The sequence below is a fragment of the Mirounga leonina genome, unplaced genomic scaffold (genome assembly GCF_011800145.1).
Source record: "Mirounga leonina isolate KUSES-001 unplaced genomic scaffold, KU_Mleo_1.0 Mir_170, whole genome shotgun sequence".
In the NCBI taxonomy this organism is placed as follows: Eukaryota; Metazoa; Chordata; class Mammalia; order Carnivora; family Phocidae; genus Mirounga; species Mirounga leonina.
In genome coordinates this window covers 30,584,428-30,606,463 of record NW_023270433.1, presented here as the reverse complement: position 1 = coordinate 30,606,463, position 22,036 = coordinate 30,584,428, and the positions used below count along the sequence as shown (strand labels likewise).

The window sequence follows — 22,036 nt, the reverse complement described above, 5'->3', positions numbered from 1 at the left end:
CTTTGCAGAACTATTTGTCACAGCAGAAGAATGGAAACAAGAGTGGATTTGGTACATCTAGCAAGTGAAGCAATAAGCAGTTTAAGAAGAAATAAGGGATATTTCTATCCTGATCTCTAAGGTACACTTTTTTTTTAAGTTTTTATTTAAATTCCAGTTAGTTAACATACAGAGTAATAGTTTCAGGTGTACAACTTAGTGATTTAACACTTACATACACTTTTAGGTTGAAAAAGAAAAAAAAGTAAAGCATAATAATATGCTATGGTTTACAGGAGAAGAGGGAGAAACATATACATACAAGCAGACTGCCTACTCTTTTAAAAAAAATTTTTAAAGTTTCTTATATTAGGAGGGATAAGAACGTAACAGACAGGAATAGAAGCTAGATTCGTCCAAATAGTTTGCTTTATAGATTTGGTTTTGGAAGCAGTAAATTTTACATAATTATACACTAGAAGGTAAGTTTTTGAAAACTACAAAATGAAAGCTAAATGAACTATACACTGAGTTGGTGGTTGAGACCACATAAATTTAGTTACAAATTTATAGGAAACACAAGGAAGAAAGAAACATAAAACCATACACAAGGATACCATCAGCAATATCTGAATATGGGAAATTCTGAATGACAGAGGACCCAGTTTCCTCAACAATAAATAACCAGAAAAGAAAATGAGGGGGGCCTGGGTGGCTCAGCTGGTTAAGCATCCCACTCTTGATTTCAGCTCAGGTCATGATCTCAAGGTCGTGAGATCGGGCCCAGCATCTGGCTCCATACTGGGTGTGGAGCCTACTTAAGATTCTCTCTCTCTAGCTCTGCCCTCTCTTCTGCCCCCGCCCACCACAGCCTTCTTCCAAAAAAAAAAAAGCACACACAACTACAAGCAATTTCCCAATCCAGGTATTATATACACAGAGCTGCAACAGAGAATCACTGCTATCTCCAGCATTCAAATCATCCACAAAATATGATGAACAGGAGGGGGGCACAGATTATATAAAGTTCAGAACTAAAGTTGTAAACACACATTCAATGAATCAACCCAAACCACAGCAGACACAAAATACATAGTGAAGTACAGAAAAGGTATGAAGAGCTGTAAAGCCTCACTGCATTTGCCAGGTGACTCAAATTTCTCTCCTGATTTATCCTAAATCAGTGCATCTAGACTACCTCATTTTGTCCAAGGCATACTGCAAATTCAGTGGAGTTTTAAAATAATTTAAAGGCAATGGGGGTATTTTCTAAAACAACCCCGAAATAAAAGATCTCATTCTCTAAGACCTTGATTTTAAATACAGACATACACATTTCAATATATATATATATATATATATATATATATAAAATACATAAATACAAATACGAAATATATATGAAAGCCCAGGAAAAAAGTGTGTTTAGTTACTCATCCCAGAAAGGCTTTTTAGGCATACAGTGCTATGTTCCAAAATGTTTTTGAGATCAGGGAAAAGAAAAATATTTTTCTACAACGTTTAAGGATTTTATGTTTCAGCTATTATCTTATGAACACCACTAACTTTGAACAGATTTTGTTCTTTAGGGCTGAGGTACAGTTTGCCTGAAAAAAAAAAAATTGTAGTAAGAGAACATATGGCTTTTTAGGGCAGGCCATTTGCGGGAAAAATGATGACCTCAGCTAGGTGGGAACTTGGATATTCAATGACTGTATGTGGGAGGGAGTAACCTGAAGTTTGAGGGGGGAAGTTGGAGGGAGGAGGAAGAAAAGTACATTGGGGAAGATAAAGGATATATTTTTAGACAGGTGGGATGCTGACGAAGCAGGTTCCACCACTAGGACAGAATGACCAGTTAGATAGATAACTCAAGTAGTGATTACACAGATGTTTTATAAGTATTTGTTAACTAGTCTATGATAATTAAAACTGCTTTGGTAAACACTGTGTTCAAACTGAATCTAGCTTGACTTGTAATTCTGGTTTATTAAACCTTTTCTTGGGTTTTATTTTCCAGCCCATTAACTTTATAAGTATTCTCTAAAATGTCTTCTAAGTCTCTATTCCTCTACATTTACTTAGATATACAAATTGTTAATTAGACTTTAGAATTATTAGGGAAATCTTTTTATACTTAATGGATTTGTAGGTTTTCTATAAAAAGTATGAGTTATTTCAAAATAAATATTTTCTCCTTCTTAAACTAAGTTCTACAACCAAACACACCATTCCAGGGAAGTGCATCTGATGTAGTTTTCCTATTCAGTATTTCAGCTTTTCTAATGTCTTAAAATTTTTGTCCTCTGTCTTTTTGGTTGATTTTTTTGTTTTTGTTTTTTGTTACCTAAAAGTAATTTCTAGCAGACAACTCACAATTCAGACTATTTTATCATTTTATGGATAGGGAAAAGATTAATATCTATTATCTTTAAAGTGAGAGTAGTCTCTAATAATAATGACCTTTATCCCAGTACTTCTAGAAGGAAAAGAGAAGCACAGTGTATTAATGAAATTACCAAAAAGAGCTCTCTACAGAATATTTCCCTCTATGCAGAAGTCACTCACTGCTGTATAAGAAATGTCAATAAGACACATCATCATTTAATATTACATGTTTATATTCAACTCTTGGTTCTCAAAGTACTTTGACATCCCCTTTAGTTTTTCATAGTGCTTCTTCTCTAAAAAGATCCAAATACTGTATATGGCTTTTTAATAGGACTTGCAAATCAGAAAGAAAAAACAGGGAGAGAGGGGAGAGAAGAAAAAAGGGGGAGGAGGGGGAGAAAGAAACTAAAAATTACAAATACAAATATCAAAAATTTAACAAGCCATGGTGGAATAAGCAATGCAAGTCAAGAGACGGGCTTGAAGTCCCAGTTCTGCCGGTAACCAGCTAGTTATATGACTCTCTGTGAGTCACTTAATTATGCTTTTTAAATTGTAAAAAAAAAAAAGTGATTTTGACTTAATGTTCATCTTAAATTCGATTTTCAAAATCTACTACAATTAAAGTATTTTCAAATATTGTATGATAATAACGGCTCAATTTAAGGTACGTCATTGCCATATGGAGTCCGTCCTTCACTTTTGTCTCAATTTGACCTGCAGCCTGAATTACTTAGGTTGCACATTCGAGAGGTACTTTGGAGGAAAAGGGACTGGGGAAAGATTCCTTTATACGATGGGATGGAGCCCAGCAAGTGAGGGAGTTTAGGAATGAATGCGAATGTATGCAGAAGACCTGGTCATTCTCAAATCAGGAGCACCGAAAATTCTGCTTAAATTTCGGGAAGGGGGATATGTGACAAAATCTAAGGGAAACCTTGAGCGGAGGTTTTCAGATAATCACTGTCTCCACCCTTCAATCCTTTATTCCCCGGGTGGACTCCAAATCTGCCTCCAGTTCCGGGTTCCCAACCAATCGCATCAAGCCACAACAGAGGGCTCTGCCAAACCGGGCACCGTTTCAGAGCTCTAGTGTGAGATTCACAGGACCCCAGCACCTGTCGGCCTTCCCAAAAGGAGTGGGTGGGAGGAAACAGTAGGTCTCTCTCCCGTCTTTTTCGATTGAAGCTACCACCAGGTCCATGAGCCCTCGAGCCTGAAACAACCTCCGTTAGTCTGGGGGAAGGGAGAGCTCCGCGCCCGTGACCCTCCCACGAATCCTTCCCCCACGGCTAATTCTCCAGTTTACAGGTCCCAACCTCCGACCGTGGTTTCTCAGGCCTCGGGTACCCCAGGCCTGGGAAGCGTATAGACGGATGCGGGGAGTGAAGGCAGCGGGGGAGGGTGCACTCCTCGCTACCGGAGGAAAAGACAGGAAGGCAAGGGTGGGAGCAGCTGCGTTCTCCCTTAGCGAGGGCGTGAGGCCGTCCGAGAGTCTGTCGAAGGGTCTGTCATTCCTTCACTCACTCACTCACCAGGAGCAGCAGGGAGCATCTGAGGTCGGGTAAGGATAGGAAGACGGCAGGACTCATGGTAACGCCGGGGTTCGCGGCTGGGACTGGGCAGGGTTGGGTTGGGTTAGGAAAGGGCTGGGCTCCGGGAGCCGGCGGCAGCGGACGATCCTCCCGGCAGCGGCACCTCGTCCTCTGGACCCGGAGCTCCAGCAGCGAACACCCGGGACAACTTCCAGAGAGGCCTCGCACACCCTCACTTCCGGGTCCTGCCCACCTCGGAGCATATTGGGAAATGTGGTCCTGCACCACTTTCACTGAGTACGTCATCGGGCATCCAGAACTTCTTTCCCATCAGGCTCTCGGCCCAGGTCCACCGAGTCCTCCGCGCGCGGGGTCCTGTGGGATAGAAAGGGCGGGGGGCAGTGAACCTCTGTTTTTAGAGGATGGGAACTACAATTCCCAGAGAGCAGTGCGATCGAGCGTCTCGGGCGGCCTTCGAAGGGGTTCTTCTAGTTTCAGCGTGCGGGGGGATCTCCCAGCCGGATGTAGTGTACTGTCCTGGCGGGAGGGGCGGCCCACTGGGGGTCGTGCCTCCTGGAGCCGTCCCCGGGACGTGAGTCCTGGAGGAGGCGAGGGTGAGTAGGAAGGGGCCTGGCTGGGGAAGCTCCGATCGATCTGCATTGCCTTGGCCCCTGCCTCAAACTCCAGGCCCTCCTGGCCTGGGCTGTGGCCTGAGCCTTCATCACTAGCCTCCTCACCTGCTGCCTCTTCTTTCTGCACTAATTACTGCATTATAAAGTCAGAGCCACCTCTCAGGGCCTCAGTTGAATGAGTCGATGACTTATCCCTAATTGTCTCTGTGGACTCGTGTAGGGAGTAGATATGGGATAAAATGGGAAAGCACGTTGTAAACTGAAAAGCTCAGTGCGACTGTGATTGCTACTAATGCATGGATCACTCCTACAGGATAATTACGAAATTCATTAGCCAAGCAATTGAGGATCTTAATCTGGCCCTAGTTAGCTCCCCAGCCTCATCTGCAAACACCGAGCCAGGTCCACGTGTCCCAGATATTAGCACACAATCAGTGCTAACTACTTGAGAGGCATTCTTTTTGAGGTTCTCCCTACTCCTTGCCTGTGCTCTAGCTTTCCTGCTGCCATGGAATGGCCTTAGCCCCTTCTCTATCTGGAATGCCATCTCAAATGTCACCATCTCTGAGGACTTCCCAAAAAAACAACCCTTTAGTCCTGGTCAGAATGACTCTTCCTTTGCTTGTGACTGCCGCACCACTAGTTTTGTACTAGTTACAATTATTAGAGCATTTATTTCACTGGCTGGTTTTATAATTAATGATATCTGTACATTTTATAGCACTTTATAATTAACAACGTGGTTTTGCTGTTCATCTATAAAAATTATTTACAAAAAAAATCACCGTGTGTGTGTGTGTGTGTGTGTGTGTGTATGCTTTTTTGAGCTAGAAAAGGACCCTAGCTCATCGGTAGTGATAAATTTCTCCTACAAAGCTCCCAGATTCTCCAGAGTCAGAGATTGGACAGACACTTTTTTGGTGAAATCAGAAGAGGGCTTGTCTGCCCTTCTGGCAGCTGTTAACTAGCTGATTAGCAGCTGCTTTCTTTAGATATGCATGTTTGCTCCAGTTTGCACTTTTCCCAGGGTGGCAAAATTAGGTAGTGGTAGAGCCAAGACTTAGTTAGGTCTCTCTCTTCTAGTCTTGTGTTCTTATCTCTAGACCACTCACTACCTCTCCAACAGAAGAGACAGAAATGGGGAATTAAAGAGCAGATGCTCATGAGTATGACCTCTTTAGTCCAAGAAATTAAACTTTGATCCTGCTTGCCATCTGGACTTAGCACTCAGCCTGTGACTTTTCCCTGGACAAATATTTACTGATACCAGCTATGTACCTGTTACTGTGCTAACAATTATGAGGTGAAATGTATATAGAGATCAAACTTTAGTATATTTTTCAAAGGTTATGAAGAGGTTTGTGTGTGTGTGTGATTCTGATATGCCTAAAACTCTATCACTTAAAATCTGAAATCACATGTTTTAGAGTTCAGAACAGATGTTAGCACATAGCACTCAACTTATTGAATGAATCAACATAGTCTACCTATTTCATTGTTCATATTTTACAGAAAATCAGAGAACTGAGGTAGCCTAAGGGCATGCTGCTTATTATTAACGGAATCAGGCCTAGAGCCCTCCTGCAATTCCTACTTTCCCGTGTTTCTACCTCCACCTGTTTTGTAGCTTCTTTCTTTTTTTTTTTTTTAATTTTTTTTCTTAAGATTTTATTTATTTGCGAGAGAGACAATGAGAGACAGAGAACATGAGAGGGAGGAGGGTCAGAGGGAGAAGCAGATTCCCTGCCGAGCAGGGAGCCCGATGTGGGACTCGATCCCAGGACTCCAGGATCATGACCTGAGCCGAAGGCAGTCGCTTAACCAACTGAGCCACCCAGGCGCCCCTGTAGCTTCTTTCAACTCACTTTAACATAATCCTGCCTGTGACAGTAGTTTTTCTGACAGAAGTGTCTCCCAAAGCCCATATTTTCTGCCAGCGTATTAACTCAAATTGTCAGCAAAATAAAGACATGAAGAGTTGACCTTTACCAAAATTAAGAAAACACTTTCACTTTAAGGCAGAATTTGAACCAATAATGCTTGTCAATGACAACACAAGTGCTAGCTCATTGGTAGTGATAAATTTCTCCTACAAAGCTCCCAAATTCTCCAGAGTCAGAGATTGGACTGACACTTTTTTGGTGAACTTAGAAGAGGGCTTGTCTGCCCTTCTGGCAGCTGTTAACTAGCTGATTAGCAGCTGCTTTCTTTAGATATGCATGTTTGCTCCAGTTTGCCACGCTCCCCATGACTCCCTTTGTTTCTTACACTTTTTACCTCCCAGGTCCTTGGAGGCATTCAACTTTGATACAGCATCTTACCTTTAGGAAGGAATTTTAAGATCATTGATGCAACTACCCCTTTGTCCTTCCCAACAGGTGCTTGAATTCTTCATGCTGCATTTCTGACATAATCCAGCCTCTGCTACAATAGGCTTATGCTGGAGAACTCACTGTTTTTCTATGCAGCTAATGCATTTCTAGAAGGTTCTAGCAAACCCTATCAGACTACCAGTCAGAACAAAATCTTTCCAATGAAATATGGTTGATCCTAATGATGTAGTTTTCCAAGTAAAATCCTAAGGTCAAGAGACATAGGAGAGAACAAATAAAAATTCTTCCTTTTGTCAGCATGAGAGAGAGAACTAAGTACTAGGTATTTATTTATTTATTTATTTATTTATTTATTTATTTATTTATTTATTTATTTATACTAAGTACCTTTTAATTTAGCACTTAAATTTAGTTGATTCTGACCTGACAGTTAAGTTCACATCATACCCGTTTTGTGGCTGGTTCATCATCTTTATTCCCAGTTTCAGTTCTGATGTTAGTATTATGTGGAATCAAATCAGAAGCCATTGTGGCTTGGGGCGCCTGGGTGTCTCAATTGATTAAGCATCTGCCTTTGGCTCAGGTCCTGATCTCCAGGTCCTGGGATCAAGCCCCACATCAGGCTCCCTGCTCAGTGACAAGTCTGCTTCTCCCTCTCCTTCCATGATCTCTCTCGCTCTCACTCTCTCTCTCAAATAAATAAATAATTTTTTTTTTTTAGAAGTCACTGTAGCTTTTGAGCCCTGTGCCTAAGGTTAAATACTGAGCCTCCCTTTTTTCCTCAGATAACCCCTGATATTGGGGCACCTGGGGGGCTCAGTCTTGGGCATCTGCCTCCAACTTGGGTCATGATCCCAGGATCCTGGGATTGAGCCCTGCATCCTGCTTCCTGCTCAGCAGGAGACCTGCTTCTCCCTCACCTACTCCCCCTGCTTGTGTTCCCTCTCTCCCTGTCTCTGTCAAATAAATAAATGGAATCTTAAAAAAAAAAAAAAGATAACCCCTAGTAAGAGTCTTAGAAGCATCCAACCCTCTCATTTTACAGATGAGCAACTGTTCAAAGGGTCATCTAATTTGCCACATTATGGCAATTCTAGGTAGGACGAGGACTGCAGACTTTTTGAATCCTAGTCAAATACTTATTTTTTTTTAAGATTTTATTTATTTATTTATTTGACAGAGAGAGTGAGAGAGAGCATGAGAGGGGAGAGGGTCAGAGAGAGAAGCAGACTCCCCACTGAGCAGGGAGCCCAATGTGGGGCTTCATCTCAGGACCCTGGGATCAGGACCTCAGCTGAAGGCAGACACTTAACCGACTGAGCCACCCAGGTGCCCCACCTCATCAAATACTTCTATTCAGCCATATTTAGAATATATCCACTTAAGACTGATGAGACAGCTTTCAGAAATGTTTTCTGCATATAGTCATGGTTTAAATCATTGTTTCAGGGTGCTCCAGGCGTTGAGAAGACTATGAACAGGTCAGAGAACTTGTTCTTTCCTGGCTCCTCATTAGCATCCCAAGTTCATGCTGCAGCTATTAATGGAGATAAGGGTGCTCTTCACAGGCTCATCATAGGTAAGTGGTCCCCCTGAATACAGAAACTTTAAAAATAACTCTGTCCTAAGGGAGTGTGTTAATCTGAGTTTTAATTGCACTGTACTCACACATTTTAATGGCAATGTATCATTATTTATATTTCATTCCAGAACTTGAACAAGAAAGTAATTAAGGCCTGAAAGTTAAGAATATGGATTAGGATTAGGTGAAAAGTACTTGAGAAATACCTGTGTGCTTGACACTAAATTTGGATATGTACCCTAAGGTGCTAAGAGAATTAATTCATCTTTATAGTAACAGATCTAGAATGAGATAGTGAATAATGATCTTTTACATTTAGTATATACCTAAGGTTAAAGCTTGCAAATAACTTAAATTGTAATGATTTAAAATTGATTTAGTGTTCTCCCTATCATTGATTCAATTGATTCAAATTGATTCAACATTCTCTCTATCGTATATCTATAGAGAGAGGCCCAGTATTAAAGTTCTAGAAGGAGAGAACAAACTGAGTAGGAGAGAGAGTATCCAAGGACAAAAATGGGTGAGAATTTTTCAGATATTGTAAAAAAACCACATTTCCACCTATTCAGAAGTCATTAGTCTTTATTTCAAGAAACGAAATAAAAATGTATATTGTTTTTAATCTTTTACACACCAGTGTCTAGTGACATGATTGACAACTTGGGGCCTTAAAATAAAATCCATACTATTTGAATTTCTGTACTGGTTCCATCAGAATTCATTTTTGACCTACATTTCCAGTGTCTCCAAAAACTTCTAACCATGTACCCTAACCTCTGACTAGGCTCTCCATTCCCCAAAATGTCATTAATTTTGTCTTACTTTCTCTATGTATCTGTCTCCTCTCCTCCCACCTCCTTATCCTCTTCTCTGCTACACTCTTACTTATCTTTTTTTTATTAACATATAATATATTATTTGTTTCAGGGGTACAGGTCTGTGATTCATCAGTCTTACACAATTCACAGCACTCACCATAACACATACCCTCCCCAATGTCCATCACTCAGCCATCCCATCCCTCCCACCCCCCTCCACTCCAACAACCCTAAGTTTGTTTCCTAAGATTAAGAGTCTCTTATGGTTTGTCTCCCTCTCTGGTTTCGTCATCTTTCATTTTTTCCTCTCTTCCCCTATGATCCTCTGCCTTGTTTCTCAAATTCCACATATCAGTGAGATCATATGATACTTGTCTTTCTCTGATTGACTTATTTCGCTTAGCATAATACCCTTTAGTTCCATTCACATCATTGCAAATGGCAAGATTTCATTTTTTGATGGCTGCATAATATTCTATTGTGTGTGTGTGTGTCTATATATATGTGTGTGTCTATATATATATATATATATAGACACACACACATATATATACCACATTTTCTTTATCCATTCATCTGTTGATGGACATCTAGGCTCTTTCCATAGTTTGGCTATTGTGGACATTGCTACTATAAACATTGGGGTGCACATGCCCCTTCGGATCACTACATTTGTATCTTTGGGGTAAATACCCAGTAGTGCAATTGCTGGGTCATAGGGTACCTCTATTTTCAACTTTTTTTTTTTTAAGATTTTATTTTTTATTTATTTGACAGAGAGAGACACAGCGAGAAAGGGAACACAAGCAGAGGGAGTGGGAGAGGGAGAAGCAGACTTCCCGCGGAGTAGGGAGCCCAATGCAGGGCTCGATCCCAGGACCCTGGGATCATGACCTGAGCCAAAGGTAGACGTTTAACAACTGAGCCACTCAGGCGTCCCTATTTTCAACTTTTTGAGGAACCTCCATACTGTTTTCCAGACTGGCTGCATCAGCGTGCATTCCCATCTAAAAGTGTAAGAGGGTTCCCCTTTCTCTGTGTCCTCGCCAACAGCTGTCGTTTCCTGACTTGTTAATTTTAGCCATTCTGACTAGTGTGAGGTGGCATCTCATTGTGGTTTTGATTTGGATTTCCCTGATGCCGAGTGATGTTGAGCACTTTTTCATGTGTCTGTTGGCCATTTGGATGTCTTCTTTGCAGAAATGTCTGTTCATGTCTTCTGCCCATTTCTTGATTGGATTATTTGTTCCTTGGGTGTTGAGTTTGGTAAGTTTTTTATAGATCTTTGGATACTAGCCCTTTATCTGATATGTCATTTGCAAATATCTTCTCCCATTCTGTCGGTTGTCTTTTGGTTTTGTTGACTGTTTTCTTTGCTGTGCAAAAGCTTTTTATCTTGATGAAGTCCCAATAGTTCATTTTTGCCCTTGCTTCCCTTCCTTTGGTGATGTGTCTAGGGAGAAGTTGCTGTGGCTGAGGTCAAAGAGGTTGCTGCCTGTGTTGTCCTCAAGGATTTTGATGGATTCCTGTCTCACATTTAGGTCTTTCATCCATTTTGAGTCTATTTTTGTGTGTGGTGTAAGGAAATATGGTCCAGTTTCATTCTTCTGCATGTGGCTATCCAATTTTCCCAACACCATTTGTTGAAGAAGACTGTCTTTTTTCCATTGGACATTCTTTCCTGCTTTGTCAAAGATTAGTTGACCATAGAGTTGAGGGTCCATTTCTGGGCTCTCTATTCTGTTCCATTGATCTATGTGCCTGTTTTTGTGCCAGTACCATACTGTCTTGATGATGACAGCTTTGTAATAGAGCTGGAAGTCCAGAATTGTGATGCCACAGGCTTTACTTTTCTTTTTCAATATTCCTCTGGCTATTGGGGTCTTTTCTGGTTCCATACAAATTTTAGGATTATTTGTTACATTTCTGTGAAAAAAGTGGATGGTATTTTGATGGGGATTGCATTGAATGTGTAGATTGCTCTAGGTAGCATAGACATTTTTACAATATTTGTTCTTCCAATCCAAGAGCATGGAACGTTTTTCCATTTCTTTGTGTCTTCCTCAATTTCTTTCATGAGTATTTTATAGTTTTCTAAGTACAGATCCTTTGCCTCTTTGGTTAGATTTATTCCTAGGTATCTTATGGTTTTGGGTGCAATTGTAAATGAGATCGACTCCTTAATTTCTCTTCTGTCTCGTTGTTGGTGTATAGAAATGCCACTGATTTCTGTGCATTGATTTTATATCCTGCCACTTGACTGAATTCCTGTATGAGTTCTAGCAGTTTTGGGGTGGAGTCTTTTGGGTTTTCCACATAAAGTATCGTATCATCTGCAAAATGTGAGAGTTTCACTTCTTCTTTGCCGATTCGGGTGCCTTTTATTTCTTTTTGTTGTCTGATTGCTGTGACTAGGACTTCTAATACTATGTTGAATAGCAGTGGTGATAGTGGGCATCCCTGCCGTGTTCCTGACTTTAGAGGAAAAACTCTCAGTTTCTCAGAATATCATTGAGAATGATACTCGCTGTGGGTTTTTCATAGATGGCTTTTATGATATTGAGGTATGTACCCTCTATCCCTACTCTGAAGAGTTTTTAATCAAGAAAGGATGCTGTATTTTGTCAAATGCTTTTTCTGCATCTAGGGAGAGAATCATATGGTTCTTGTTCTTTCTCTTATTAATGTATTGTGTCACATTGATTGATTTACGGATGTTGAACCAACCTTGCAGCCCAGGGATAAATCCCATTTGGTCGTGGTGAATAATCCTTTTAATGTACTGTTGGATCCTATTGGCCAGTGTTTTGGTGAGAATTTTTGCATCCATGTTCACCAGGGATATTGGTCTGTAGTTCTCCTTTTTGATGGGGTCTTTGTCTGGTTTGGGTATCAAGGTAATGCTGGCCTCATAAAATGAGTTTGGAAGTTTTCCTTCCATTTCTATTTTTTGGAACAATTTCAGAAGAATAGGTATTAATTCTTCTTGAAATGTTTGGTAGAATTCCCCTGGGAAGTCATCTGGCCCTAGGCTCTTGTTTGTTGGGAGAGTTTTGATTACTGCTTCAATTTCCTTACTCGTTATGGGTCTGTTCAGGCTTTCTGTTTCTTCTTGGTTCAGTTTTGGTAGTTGATACATCTCTAGAAATGCATCCATTTCTTCCAGATTGTCTAATTCGTTGGCATATAGTTGCTCATAATATGTTCTTATGATTGTTTGTATTTCTTTGGTGTTGGTTGTGATCTCTCCTCTTTCATTCATGATTTTATTTATTTGGGTCCTTTTCTCTTTTCTTTCTGATAAGTCTGGCCAGGGGTTTATCAATCTTATTAATTCTTTCAGAGAACCAGCTCCTAGTTTCATTGATCTGTTCTACTGTTCTTTTTGTTTCTATTTCATTGATTTCTGCTCTGATCTTTATTATTTCTCTTCTACTGCTGGGTTTAGGCTTTATTTTCTGTTCTTTCTCCAGCTCCTTTAGGTGTAGGGTTAGGTTGTGTATTTGAGATGTTTCTTGTTTCTTGAGAAAGGCTTGTATTGCTATATACTTTCCTCTTAGGACCGCCTTTGCTGCATCTCAAAGATTTTGAACAGTTGTGTTTTCATTTTCATTGGTTTCCATGAATTTTTTTAATTCTTCTTTAATTTCCTGGTTGACCCATTCATTCTTTAGTAGGATGCTCTTTAGCCTCCATGTATTTGAGTTCTTTCCACCTTTCCTTTTGTGTTCTAGTTTCAAAGCATTGTGGTCTGAAAATATGCAGGGAATGATCCCAATCTTTTGTTACCAGTTGAGAACTGATTTGTGACCCAGGATGTAATCTATTCTGGAGAATGTTCCATGTGCACTAGAGAAGAATGTGTATTCTGTTGCTTTAGGATGGAATGTTCTGAATATATCCATTTGGTCCAGTGTGTCATTTAAAGCCTTTATTTCCTTTTTGATCTTTTGCTTAGATGATCTGTCCATTTCAGTGGGGGGAGCGTTAAAGTCCCCTACTATTATTGTATTGTTGTCAATGTGTTTCTTTGATTTTGTTATTAATGGGCTTATATAATTAGCTGCTCCCATGTTAGGGACATAGATATTTAAAATAGTTAGATCTTCTTGTTGGATAGACCCTTTAAGTATGATATAGTGTCCTTCCTCATCTCTTATGGTCTTTAGTTTAAAATCTAATTTGTCTGATATAAGGATTGCCACCCCAGCTTCCTTTTGATGTCCATTGACATGGTAAATCGTTTTCCACCCCCTCACTTTAAATCTGGAGGTGTCTTTGGGTCTAAAATGAGTCTCTTGCAGACAGCATATTGATGGGTCTTGTTTTTTTTTTTATCCAATTTGATACCCTGTGTTTTTTGATTGGGGAATTTAGCCCATTTACATTCAGGTTAACTATTGAAAGATAGGAATTTAGTGCCATTGTATTGCCTCTAAAGTGACTGTTACTGTATATTGTCTGTGTTCCTTTCTGGTCTATGTTACTTTTAGGCTCTCTCTTTGCTTAGAGGTCCCCTTTCAATATTTCTTATAGGGCTGGTTTCGTGTTTGCAAATTCCTTTAGTTTTTGTTTGTCCTGGAAGCTTTTTATCTCTCCTTCAATTTTCAAGGACAGCCTAGCTGGATATAGTATTCTGGGCTGCATATTTTTCTCGTTTAGTGTCCTGAATATATCATGCCAGTCCTTTCTGGCCTGCCAGGTCTCTGTAGATAGGTCTGTTGCCAATCTAATGTTTCTACCATTGTAGGTTACATATCTCTTCTCCCGAGCTGCTTTCAGGATTTGCTCTTTGTCTCTAAGACTTATAAGTTTTATTATTAGATGTTGGGGTGTTGACCTATTTTTATTGATTTTGAGAGGGGTTCTCTGTGCCTCCTGGATTTTGATGCCTGTTTCCCTCCCCAAATTAGGGAAGTTCTCTGCTGTAATTTGCTCCATTATACCTTCTGCCCCTCTCTCTCTTTCCTCTTCTGGGATCCCAATTATTCTAATATTGTTTCATCTTATGATATCACTTATGTGTCGAATTCTCCCCTTGTGATCCAGTAGCTGTTTATCTCTCTTTTTCTCAGCTTCTTTATTCTCCATCATTTGGTCTTCTATATCACTGATTCTCTCTTCTGCCTCATTTATCCTAGCAGTTAGAACCTCCATTTTTTATTGCACCTCATTAATAGCCTTTTTGATTTCGACTTGGTTAGATCTTAGTTCTTTTATTTCTCCAGAAAGGGATTCTCTAGTATCCTCTATACTTTTTTCAAGCCCAGCTAGTGTCTTTATAATCGTCATTCTGAACTCTGGTTCCGACATCTTACTAATGTCTGTATTGATTAGTTCCCTGGTAGTCGGTACTACCTCTTGTTCTTTTTTTTGAGGTGAGTTTTTCCATTTTGTCATTTTGTTCAGAGAAGAATAGATGAATGAGAGAACAAAATGCTAACAGGTAACAATGACCCCAGAAAAATATACACTAAACAAATCAGAAGAGACCCAAAACCAAGGGGAAAAGAAAGAAAGAAAAAAAAAGAATATGATCAGGCTGGTGAATAGAACAGAGCCACACACTAGATTTTGGGTGTATTTTGGTCTGTTAGAAGAAACTGCCTCCCAAAATTTTAAAGAAAGAAAAACTTTTATATATATATACATATACATATGTATATGTATATGTATATATACACACACACACACACACACACACACAAATAAGGGTAAATGTGATGAAGGGATGAAATATGACTGTAAAGATGAAAATTAAAAAGATTTTAAAAATGGTATTGATAAGAAGTTGGTTGAAAAAAGAAAGAAGAAAAATTAAAAAAAAAGAGAGAGAATGTGATCAGGCCGCAGACTAGAACAAAGCCATATACTAGATTTAGGGTATATTTTGGTCTGTTAGAAGAAACTGTATCCCAAAATTTTAAAGAAAGAAAAACTTACATATATACAAAAAATAAGTTTAAATACAATGAAGGGATAGAATATGACTGTAAAAATGAAAATTAAAAAAAGATTTTAAAAAAGTAATTGATAAGATGTTGGTTGAAAAAGGAAAAAAAAAATTTTTAAAAAGAAAAAAATAAAGAAAATTTTCAAAATTAACTTTGAAAGACTGAAGAATCATGGGGAAACAGCCATGAATTCTATGTGCTATATTCCCTTAGCTCTGAAGTTTTGCAGTTCTCATTGATCGGTAAACTTGGTCTTGGCTGGATGTTCTTGCTGATCTTCTGGGGGAGGGGCCTGTCGCAGTGATTCTCAAATGTCTTTGCCGGAGGCGGAATTGCCCCGCCCTTGCCGGTCCGGGCTAAGTAATCTGCTCGGGTTTGCTCTCGGGAGCTTTTGTTCCCTGCAAGCTTACCGTACAGCTTTGGAGGACAAGAATGAAAATGGCAGCCACCCTGGGGCACCTGGGTGGCTCAGATGGTTGAGCATCTGCCTTCGGGTCAGGTCATGATCCCAGGGTCCTGGGATCAAGCCCCGCATTGGGTTCCCTGTTCAGTGGGGGACCTGCTTCTGCCCTTCCCTCTGCTTCTCCCCCTGCTCATATTCTGTCTCTCTCTCAGTATCTGTATCTCAAATGAATAAATTAAAAAAAAACTTAAAAAAAAAAAAGAAAGAAAATGGCAGCCTCCCAATCTCTGGCCCCGAAGGAGCCAAGAACTCAGGGCCCCAGTCCTCAGTGCGCCCCCAGAGAAAAGCAGTCAGTCACTCCCGTCTCCTGGTCTCCGGCCGCACTACGTGCTCACCTGGCCTGTGATTAAGCATTTCTATCTCTGGCACCCGACCCCGTGTGGAGTCTCCAAACCCAGCAGATCCCTGTGGGTTTATGGTTTATGGCAACCCTGAGCTGAGAGCCCACTCCACGGCTCCGTCTCTGCAGCCAGCTTCCCCTCTCTGATACCTGGGAGCTCTGCCACACTCAGGCACCCCTGGTCTTTCTGTGACCCCGAGGGTCCTGAGACCACACTGTCCCAGCGAGGGTTACACACACACACACACACACACACACACACACCTGCTTAGCCACTGGAGCAAAGTCCCTCAGGGAGCAGACTTCTAAAAGTTCCAGTTTTGTGTTCTGCTGCTCTGTCACTTGCTGGTATCGGCTGACAGAGGCTCCCTCCCCCCCACGGTGGTCTATCTTCCCAAATACTGCCACGGATTCACTTCTCCACACGTGAATGGATATGGGGGGTAATTATCACTCTGTTACCAAAACCAAGCTTCATTACCTCAATCCACTCTTTTATTACAACTAAACAAGGGGCACCTGGTTGGCTCAGTCAGTTAGGCATTCAGTTCCTGATTTTGGCTGTGGTCATGATCTCAGGGTCATGAAATCGAGCCCCGTGACAGATTCCGCGCTCAAACGGGAGTCGGCTTGAGATTCTCTCTCCCTCTGCCCTCCCCCACCCCACCCCCTGGCTTGTGCACGCATACGTGCATGTGCTCTCTCTCTCTAAAATAAATAAATAAACCTTAAAAAAAATACTTATTTTGAAGTATACATATAGAAAAATACATACAAATTATGTAAGTTACACAGTGTAACCACCACTAGGTCAAGAGACGGAACATTGCTCCCCCAGAATCCCCTTAATGCATTCTTCATTCCCCCTTGGAGTAATTTGCTATCTTGACTTTTATAGTAATAATTACATTGTAGGGCACCTGGGTGGCTCAGTCGTTAATCGTCTGCCTTCAGCTCAGGTCATGATCCCAGGGTCCTGGGATTGAGGCCCATATCGGGCTCCCTGCTCAGCGGGAAGCCTGCCTCTCCCTCTCCCACTCCCCCTGCTTGTGTTCCCTCTCTCACTGTGTCTCTCTGTCTGTCACATAAATAAATAAAATCTTAAAAAAAAAAATTACATTGTAGTTTTACCACTAGGTGTAGAGCTCAAATACTATAGTCTAGTTTGCTTTTTTTATACTTTTTTTTGTTGTGTTCCATGTTTACTTGAACTGAAAGTTCCATATACAGTTTTGTCATTTCCCTGCTCAAACTTCATTAATTGCTTCCTGTTATACTTGGAATAAAATTTAAAGGTGCACCTGTAGCTCTTTCCCTCTCCAACTTCACCTTTATCCACTCTGTTCTGAGACAAACTGGCTTTCTTTCATTTTCTCAAACCCACCAAGCCCTTTTCTGTCTTAGGGTTTTTGCCTGAAATACTGTTCTCATCCTTCAGACCTCAGCTTCTACGTCACTTCCTCAAAGAGGCCTGCCCTCATCATCCAGGCTCAGTGAAATCTGTTTGTTGTGTTCTCTCTTGGAACTTTGCAGTGTTTCTTCATTGAACTTGTATATTTATATGTATGACTGTTATAACATTTCTCTCCTATAAGATAGTAGCTTCTGGGAGAATAGACGGGGTCTGTTTAATTCATCACTGTATCTGCAAAATCCAGTGCAGTACTTGGCACATAGTAGGGACATGAGATGTATTTGTTGAAGGAATCAATAAATGTTATAATCATTCTTTTAAGTACCTTTCCTCCCAAGAAGGCTATAATCATCTTGAGGGCCGGGATTAATTGTGAATTGAGTTGAATCGAATTAAATTAAATTAAATTGACTTGAGAGGTAGGTTTGCACTAAATTCCATTGGAAAAAAAATTTTTTAAGTCAGAATACCTCAAGAAAAAATATCTTCTAAAATGAACTCTATGATTTTAATGAAAAATAACCTTCAAAGGAAATAAAAGGTGCAGGATGTTATAAATTAAAAGCCGTTATACAGGCTCAGTCATACAAATTAACTAATGTGTTACATAATAAAACTTGAAATATTCCTGTAATTTTAAATCCTCAAAGAAAAACATCCTTAAAAACCAAGCAGAACAAAATTATGTGACATTAGTACAGACCGATAAATTTACTTTATAAAGTGTTCCCTCTGTGTTCTATCACCTTGTCTCATTACCGACTTTGAGCTGTAACACTGCTCATCTTTTCAGAGTTCTGCCATTATGTCATCTGCAGACAGTCCTACCTGTGCTCTTGGCACTTCCCAATATTTGTCCATCCCCACCAAAATAACAACTGTGACGTCTTAAATTTCAGTGTATCCTATATCTTCTTTTATGTAGTGCATTTTGATGATCTCTAAATATATGCTATTCCTCTTTCCTAAACTAGTAACATAGTACTACAAATGAATTATTTTTTTCCTGAATCTTTGCTCACCAACTGCTCACTGAATTCATTCACTTTCGCATTTTCTGTTTTCCCTTCTCTGTTTCCATGGAGAAGTATGTCAGTGATGTGTTCGACTCCATGGAAACAGATGAGCATCTCTTTCTACATACACAACTAATTAAATCGAACACTTTCTATGCTGCCCATTGTTCTGGAGGAGGACTGAAGAGGCTTTCCCTGAATGAGACATCATTTCCGTAGAAATTTTTAGTGTTTAACCTAATACTACGGACTAATGCTTTAATGTAATATTACATCCTCGATTCAGATGATTTAGGGCTCAGTCCTGGGCCGTAAAAGCTTAAACATACATAGTAAATTCCTTATATACCATGGCTAGCATTGGTAATATGTAGTTTTTTCTCTTAACTCAAATAATTTGGTTGAATACCAACAATATGGTTGATAATAGAATTTAGTAGATTCATTTTAATACTGTACAATGTAGTATCATAGAAAGACTGTGGGTTTTAGAGTCAGATAAACCCAAGTTTTGAGTTCTGGCTTTGTCACTTATTAGCGGTATTAAGTCTGCTTAGGCTCGGGTAAGCCACTTAATCTTTCTGAGCCTTAATTCCTCATCTGAAAACTATAGACTATTTGCTGTGTGAGAGTTCAACAGGATAAAGACTGTAAAACATCAAGGGTGACTATAGTTAATAATACTGTATCGTTTATTTGAAAGTTTCTAAGAGAGTAGATCTTAAAAGTTCTCACCACAAGAAAAAAATTGTAACTGTGGTAACAGAGGTTATCTAGAGTTACTGTGGTGATCATTTCACAATATGTACAAATATCAAATTATTATGTTGTACACCTGCAACTAATATAATAATATATGCCAAGTATATCTGAAAAAGAAATCTAGCATCAAACCTGACACATAGTAGACAATATAAATAGGACCTTATTACTGTATTGTGAGCTTGGACTTAAAGTGAAATGATTGAGTCTTACATAGTTTCAGAAATGTCTCAAAATGGAAAATCACTAAATGCAATGAAGAATAATACTGTTTGCTTTGAGAAAACTAAACAGAATAATTTGTAGATACGCATAGTGTGTAATGACTGATACCATCATCACTGCTAATAGTGTTTGGGTTGTTTGCCGTGGTAAAGTGACAAAGCAGCACCATTCTGATTCTTCCACAATTTTTGATGGCCTATCAATGTTCTAAACAAGTGTAAATCTCTAAGATATTTTCTCTCTTTGTTTATAACGTCTCCCAACACAGTAGTTAGGTAGGGCAAGGAGTCTCATAATGGTAGAGCAGTGACATTATGTCAGGTTATGTCTTCCTTTACCTCAACGATGACCTTAAATGTTAGGGTCACTAAATGTTTTATAAATGCTTCTATACATATGTAGTTTAAAAAAAAAAAAAAAGATTTTGGACGCCTGGGTGGCTCAGTTGGTTAAACGACTGCCTTCAGCTCAGGTCATGATCCTGGAGTCCCAGGATCGAGTCCTGCATCGGGCTCCCTGCTCAGCGGGGAGTCTGCTTTTCCCTCTGGCCCTCCCCCTCTCATGTGCTCTCTCTCTCTCTCTCAAATAAATAAATAAAATCTTTAAAAAAAAAAAAGATTTTTATTTACTTATTTATTTGAAAGAGAGAGAGAGTACCCGAGCCAGGGGAAGAGCAGAGGGGGAGGGAGAAGGAGAAGCAGACTCTGCGCTGAGCACAGAGCCCAACATAGGGCTCGATCTCACCATCCTGAGATCATGACCTGAGCTGAAATCAAGAGTCGGATGCTTAAGCAACTGAGCCACCCAGGCACCCCTATATATATGTGTGTTTATGGACTTACATATGTGTACATCCATACTAATAATAGTAGTGAAATTAACCAGCATTTCATAAAGTTATATGTGCCAGGCACTGTGTAGGTGCTTTGCAGCTCATTAACTCATTAAACAGCAAAACACTACAAAGAGTTTTGGGTATTCTTGTTACCCTCATTTCATAGGTGAGGAAACTAAGGTATAGAGAGATTAACTAACTTGTCTAATAAATAGCAGAACTTAGATTGAAGCTTGGAAGTCTGATTCCAAAGCTTATGCTTTTAACTATGAAACTGTGGATCCTCCATGTATGGAGGTATTTGTGCATACAATGCACATTCATATGTATGAACACAGGGAGAATAAGAAACACAAGAGAGGAAGAACTGATTAGGTCTAAACCTTGATTGATGAACTTAATGGTTATCTAGGCTGGATTTTTCTTCACCTTTTTTTATGCTACAGGTCTTTTTGGCAATCTGATCAAGCTTATGGACCCCTTCTCAAAAAAATATTTTTAAGAGCTTAAATATGATATATAGGAATCCAAAGAAAAGCAGCTGTATTGAAATACAGATGTATATGGAAATATACCTATAATCATATTTTATTAAAACATTAAATAGCAAGGTCTAATGGAAGACCTAACAGCTATGATAATTTCAAAATAGCAATGAGTATAGGGGCACCTGGGTGACTCAGTCCATCAAGGGCTGGCTCTTGATTTCAACTCATTTCATGATCTCAGTGTCCTGGGATCGAGCCCTGAGTTGCGCTCTGTGCTAGCTGGGGAGTCTGCTTATGGATTCTCTCTCTCCTCTCCCTCTGCCCTCCCCCTGCTCGTGCCCTCTCTCTCTCTCTAAAAAAAATATTTAAAAAAAAAGGCAATGAGTATAAATGCTATTTTAAGATGCCAACAACAACTATAATGAGATAAAATGTAAAAATATTTTGTAAAATCTCAAGTGACCTCAAAATGTAATATGTCCCTTGTTATTATTATAATTCTCATTTTATATGTCAGGACACCGAGACTCACAAGTTAAGAAATTCAGTTGCAGTAAACGCACAGCTGAGACTCAAACCAATTTATTTGATTTTGAATCCCATGCTCTTTCCATTGTTCTCACGTTGCCTTTATAACAACAAGCAAATCGTTTTTGTGGTTTTTTTAAACAGGATTTTTTTTTTAGGATTTTATTTATTTATTTATATTTTTTTTGACAGAGAGATAGAGAGCACAAGTAGGCAGAGAGGCAGGCAGAGGGAGAGGGAGACGCAGGCTCCCCGCTGAGCAGAGAGCCTGACATGGGACTCGATCCCAGGACCCTGGGATCATGACCTGAGCCGAAGGCAGACACTTAACTGACTGAGCCACCCAGGCGCCCCTAAGCAAATTGTTTTTAAATGACCACAGACGCCTTCCCAAGATTGTGACAATACAAAAGGTGTGACGTAAGAAGTGGGTGAAAGCAGACGAAATGCATCTCTGATGCCACACACAGGTAACATTTGAGAACAAACAAAGGAGAGGTTAGTAAAGAAGGCTAGATTGGCTCGTGGTGCAGTAGCTCGCGTGTGGACTGGCGCAGCTTTCACCGGAAGGGACAGTCATGTCTTCTAACTGCTAAGTTGGAGCTCTGGTTTCTGCACATACTAGCCCATTAACCATACAGACCCTTCTGCTTCAGCCAGCCTTAAAATAACTGCACGCATTGGGCAGTGGCTTTCCCGTCATGGCTCCAGCTCAGCTCTCGGAGCTGTGTTTGGGCT

General features: G+C 40.0%; 2 protein-coding genes across 2 annotated transcripts in view; one reads left to right on the top strand and one right to left on the bottom strand.

Moving 5' to 3' along the window:
• Positions 1-4,226, bottom strand: part of ERP44 (endoplasmic reticulum protein 44) — a 93,600-nt gene extending 89,374 nt beyond the window's left edge. The window contains exon 1 of the mRNA XM_035016210.1: positions 3,906-4,226. Coding sequence (XP_034872101.1) covers positions 3,906-4,211 — 306 coding nt within the window. The 5' untranslated portion in view covers positions 4,212-4,226. The remainder of the gene's footprint in view (positions 1-3,905) is intronic.
• Positions 4,227-4,420: 194 nt separating this feature from the next.
• INVS (inversin) overlaps positions 4,421-22,036 on the top strand; it is a 160,595-nt gene continuing 142,979 nt past the window's right edge. The window contains exons 1-3 of the mRNA XM_035016204.1: positions 4,421-4,440; positions 4,477-4,519; positions 8,320-8,449. Of these exons, the coding sequence (XP_034872095.1) occupies positions 8,344-8,449 (106 nt within the window). The 5' untranslated portion in view covers positions 4,421-4,440; positions 4,477-4,519; positions 8,320-8,343. The remainder of the gene's footprint in view (positions 4,441-4,476; positions 4,520-8,319; positions 8,450-22,036) is intronic.